The following is a 5,000-nucleotide window of genomic DNA, read 5'->3' as shown; positions in this document are numbered from 1 at the left end:
GAGGGTTAGTAGAATATCATATAGAATATAGTATATAATATAGTGTAGAGGGAGGGGAGGGTAGTAGAATATATCATATAGAATATAGTATATAATATAGTGTAGAGGGAGAGGAGGGTTAGTAGAATATATCACATAGAATATAGTATATAATATAGTGTAGAGGGAGGGGAGGGTTAGTAGAATATATCATATAGAATATAGTATATAATATAGTGTAGAGGGTTAGTAGAATATATCATATAGAATATAGTATATAATATAGTGTAGAGGGAGGGGAGGGTTAGTAGAATATATCATATAGAATATAGTATATAATATAGTATATAATATAGTATATAATATAGTATAGTATATAATATAGTATATAATATAGTATATAGTATATAGTGTAAAGGTGTCTGGACCTGCTATAGTGTAGAGTATAGTATATAATATAGTATATAATATAGTGTAGAGGGTTAGTAGAATATATCATATAGAATATAATATATAGTATATAGTGTAGAGGTGTCTGGACCTGCTATAGTGTAGAGGGCAGTGACCACCAGCATCAGGACAGTAGACAGGTACAGGTTCCATCCTAAACAGACCTGGACAAACAACGCCCCTGAATACAGGTCTGTCTGTTGGAGGGAGACGGGAGAGAGGAGGGGGAGGGAGGGAGGAGGGAGACGAGAGAGAGGGGGGAGGGAGGGAGGGAGGGAGGGAGGGAGGGGGGAGACGAGAGAGAGGAGGGGGAGGGAGGAGACGAGAGAGAGGAGGGGGAGGGAGGAGGGAGGGAGGAGACGAGAGAGAGGAGGGGGTGGGAGGGGGAGGGAAGGAGGGAGGGAGACGAGAGAGAGGGGGGAGGGGAGGGGGGAGACGAGAGAGAGGGAGGGGGAGGGAGAAGGGGGAGGGAGAGAGGAGGGGGAGACGAGAGAGAGGTTGGGGAGGGAGGAGGGAGGGAGGGAGGAGATGAGAGAGAGGAGGGGGAGGGAGGAGACGAGAGAGGGAGGGAGGGAGGAGACGAGAGAGAGGAGGGGGAGGGAGGAGACGAGAGAGAGGAGGGGGAGGGAGGAGGGAGGGAGGAGACGAGAGAGAGGAGGGGGAGGGAGGGAGGAGACGAGACAGAGAGAACAGACAGGTCTGTGTGTTATATCATACTGACAGCACCAGATAGAGAACAGACAGGTCTGTGTGTTATATCATACTGACAGCACCAGATAGAGAACAGACAGGTCTGTGTGTTATATCATACTGACAGCACCAGAGAGAGAACAGACAGGTCTGTGTGTTATATCATACTGACAGCACCAGATAGAGAACAGACAGGTCTGTGTGTTATATCATACTGACAGCACCAGATAGAGAACAGACAGGTCTGTGTGTTATATCATACTGACAGCACCAGATAGAGAACAGACAGGTCTGTGTGTTATATCATACTGACAGCACCAGATAGAGAACAGACAGGTCTGTGTGTTATATCATACTGACAGCACCAGATAGAGAACAGACAGGTCTGTGTGTTATATCATACTGACAGCACCAGATAGAGAACAGACAGGTCTGTGTGTTATATCATACTGACAGCACCAGATAGAGAACAGACAGGTCTGTGTGTTATATCATACTGACAGCACCAGATAGAGAACAGACAGGTCTGTGTGTTATATCATACTGACAGCACCAGATAGAGAACAGACAGGTCTGTGTGTTATATCATACTGACAGCACCAGATAGAGAACAGACAGGTCTGTGTGTTATATCATACTGACAGCACCAGATAGAGAACAGACAGGTCTGTGTGTTATATCATACTGACAGCACCAGATAGAGAACAGACAGGTCTGTGTGTTATATCATACTGACAGCACCAGATAGAGAACAGACAGGTCTGTGTGTTATATCATACTGACAGCACCAGATAGAGAACAGACAGGTCTGTGTGTTATATCATACTGACAGCACCAGATAGAGAACAGACAGGTCTGTGTGTTATATCATACTGACAGCACCAGATAGAGAACAGACAGGTCTGTGTGTTATATCATACTGACAGCACCAGATAGAGAACAGACAGGTCTGTGTGTTATATCATACTGACAGCACCAGATAGAGAACAGACAGGTCTGTGTGTTATATCATACTGACAGCACCAGATAGAGAACAGACAGGTCTGTGTGTTATATCATACTGACAGCACCAGATAGAGAACAGACAGGTCTGTGTGTTATATCATACTGACAGCACCAGATAGAGAACAGACAGGTCTGTGTGTTATATCATACTGACAGCACCAGATAGAGAACAGACAGGTCTGTGTGTTATATCATACTGACAGCACCAGATAGAGAACAGACAGGTCTGTGTGTTATATCATACTGACAGCACCAGATAGAGAACAGACAGGTCTGTGTGTTATATCATACTGACAGCACCAGATAGAGAACAGACAGGTCTGTGTGTTATATCATACTGACAGCACCAGATAGAGAACAGACAGGTCTGTGTGTTATATCATACTGACAGCACCAGATAGAGAACAGACAGGTCTGTGTGTTATATCATACTGACAGCACCAGATAGAGAACAGACAGGTCTGTGTGTTATATCATCTGACAGCACCAGATAGAGAACAGACAGGTCTGTGTGTTATATCATACTGACAGCACCAGATAGAGAACAGACAGGTCTGTGTGTTATATCATACTGACAGCACCAGATAGAGAACAGACAGGTCTGTGTGTTATATCATACTGACAGCACCAGATAGAGAACAGACAGGTCTGTGTGTTATATCATACTGACAGCACCAGATAGAGAACAGACAGGTCTGTGTGTTATATCATACTGACAGCACCAGATAGAGAACAGACAGGTCTGTGTGTTATATCATACTGACAGCACCAGATAGAGAACAGACAGGTCTGTGTGTTATATCATACTGACAGCACCAGATAGAGAACAGACAGGTCTGTGTGTTATACATACTGACAGCACCAGATAGAGAACAGACAGGTCTGTGTGTTATATCATACTGACAGCACCAGATAGAGAACAGACAGGTCTGTGTGTTATATCATACTGACAGCACCAGATAGAGAACAGACAGGTCTGTGTGTTATATCATACTGACAGCACCAGATAGAGAACAGACAGGTCTGTGTGTTATATCATACTGACAGCACCAGATAGAGAACAGACAGGTCTGTGTGTTATATCATACTGACAGCACCAGATAGAGAACAGACAGGTCTGTGTGTTATATCATACTGACAGCACCAGATAGAGAACAGACAGGTCTGTGTGTTATATCATACTGACAGCACCAGATAGAGAACAGACAGGTCTGTGTGTTATACTGACAGCACCAGATAGAGAACAGACAGGTCTGTGTGTTATATCATACTGACAGCACCAGATAGAGAACAGACAGGTCTGTGTGTTATATCATACTGACAGCACCAGATAGAGAACAGACAGGTCTGTGTGTTATATCATACTGACAGCACCAGATAGAGAACAGACAGGTCTGTGTGTTATATCATACTGACAGCACCAGATAGAGAACAGACAGGTCTGTGTGTTATATCATACTGACAGCACCAGATAGAGAACAGACAGGTCTGTGTGTTATATCATACTGACAGCACCAGATAGAGAACAGACAGGTCTGTGTGTTATATCATACTGACAGCACCAGATAGAGAACAGACAGGTCTGTGTGTTATATCATACTGACAGCACCAGATAGAGAACAGACAGGTCTGTGTGTTATATCATACTGACAGCACCAGATAGAGAACAGACAGGTCTGTGTGTTATATCATACTGACAGCACCAGATAGAGAACAGACAGGTCTGTGTGTTATACTGACAGCACCAGATAGAGAACAGACAGGTCTGTGTGTTATATCATACTGACAGCACCAGATAGAGAACAGACAGGTCTGTGTGTTATATCATACTGACAGCACCAGATAGAGAACAGACAGGTCTGTGTGTTATATCATACTGACAGCACCAGATAGAGAACAGACAGGTCTGTGTGTTATACTGACAGCACCAGATAGAGAACAGACAGGTCTGTGTGTTATATCATACTGACAGCACCAGATAGAGAACAGACAGGTCTGTGTGTTATATCATACTGACAGCACCAGATAGAGAACAGACAGGTCTGTGTGTTATATCATACTGACAGCACCAGATAGAGAACAGACAGGTCTGTGTGTTATATCATACTGACAGCACCAGATAGAGAACAGACAGGTCTGTGTGTTATATCATACTGACAGCACCAGATAGAGAACAGACAGGTCTGTGTGTTATATCATACTGACAGCACCAGATAGAGAACAGACAGGTCTGTGTGTTATATCATACTGACAGCACCAGATAGAGAACAGACAGGTCTGTGTGTTATATCATACTGACAGCACCAGATAGAGAACAGACAGGTCTGTGTGTTATATCATACTGACAGCACCAGATAGAGAACAGACAGGTCTGTGTGTTATATCATACTGACAGCACCAGATAGAGAACAGACAGGTCTGTGTGTTATACTGACAGCACCAGATAGAGAACAGACAGGTCTGTGTGTTATATCATACTGACAGCACCAGATAGAGAACAGACAGGTCTGTGTGTTATATCATACTGACAGCACCAGATAGAGAACAGACAGGTCTGTGTGTTATACTGACAGCACCAGATAGAGAACAGACAGGTCTGTGTGTTATATCATACTGACAGCACCAGATAGAGAACAGACAGGTCTGTGTGTTATATCATACTGACAGCACCAGATAGAGAACAGACAGGTCTGTGTGTTATATCATACTGACAGCACCAGATAGAGAACAGACAGGTCTGTGTGTTATACTGACAGCACCAGATAGAGAACAGACAGGTCTGTGTGTTATATCATACTGACAGCACCAGATAGAGAACAGACAGGTCTGTGTGTTATACTGGACAGCACCAGATAGAGAACAGACAGGTCTGTGTG

The 5,000-nt window shown here is 43.8% G+C and overlaps 1 protein-coding gene across 1 annotated transcript in view; it reads right to left on the bottom strand.

Annotated features, from left to right (window-relative positions):
* LOC311124788 (sodium/mannose cotransporter SLC5A10-like) overlaps positions 1–5,000 on the bottom strand; it is a gene marked incomplete at its 3' end in the record, with an annotated part of 32,144 nt that overhangs the window by 18,194 nt on the left and 8,950 nt on the right. Inside the window, exon 5 of the mRNA XM_084198886.1 lies at positions 521–626. Coding sequence (XP_084055012.1) covers positions 521–626 — 106 coding nt within the window. The remainder of the gene's footprint in view (positions 1–520; positions 627–5,000) is intronic.

Source organism: Coregonus lavaretus (assembly GCF_964263955.1).
Source record: "Coregonus lavaretus genome assembly, contig: HAP1_SCAFFOLD_970, whole genome shotgun sequence".
Lineage (NCBI taxonomy): Eukaryota > Metazoa > Chordata > Actinopteri > Salmoniformes > Salmonidae > Coregonus > Coregonus lavaretus.
This window is presented reverse-complemented; position numbering and strand designations above follow the sequence as displayed.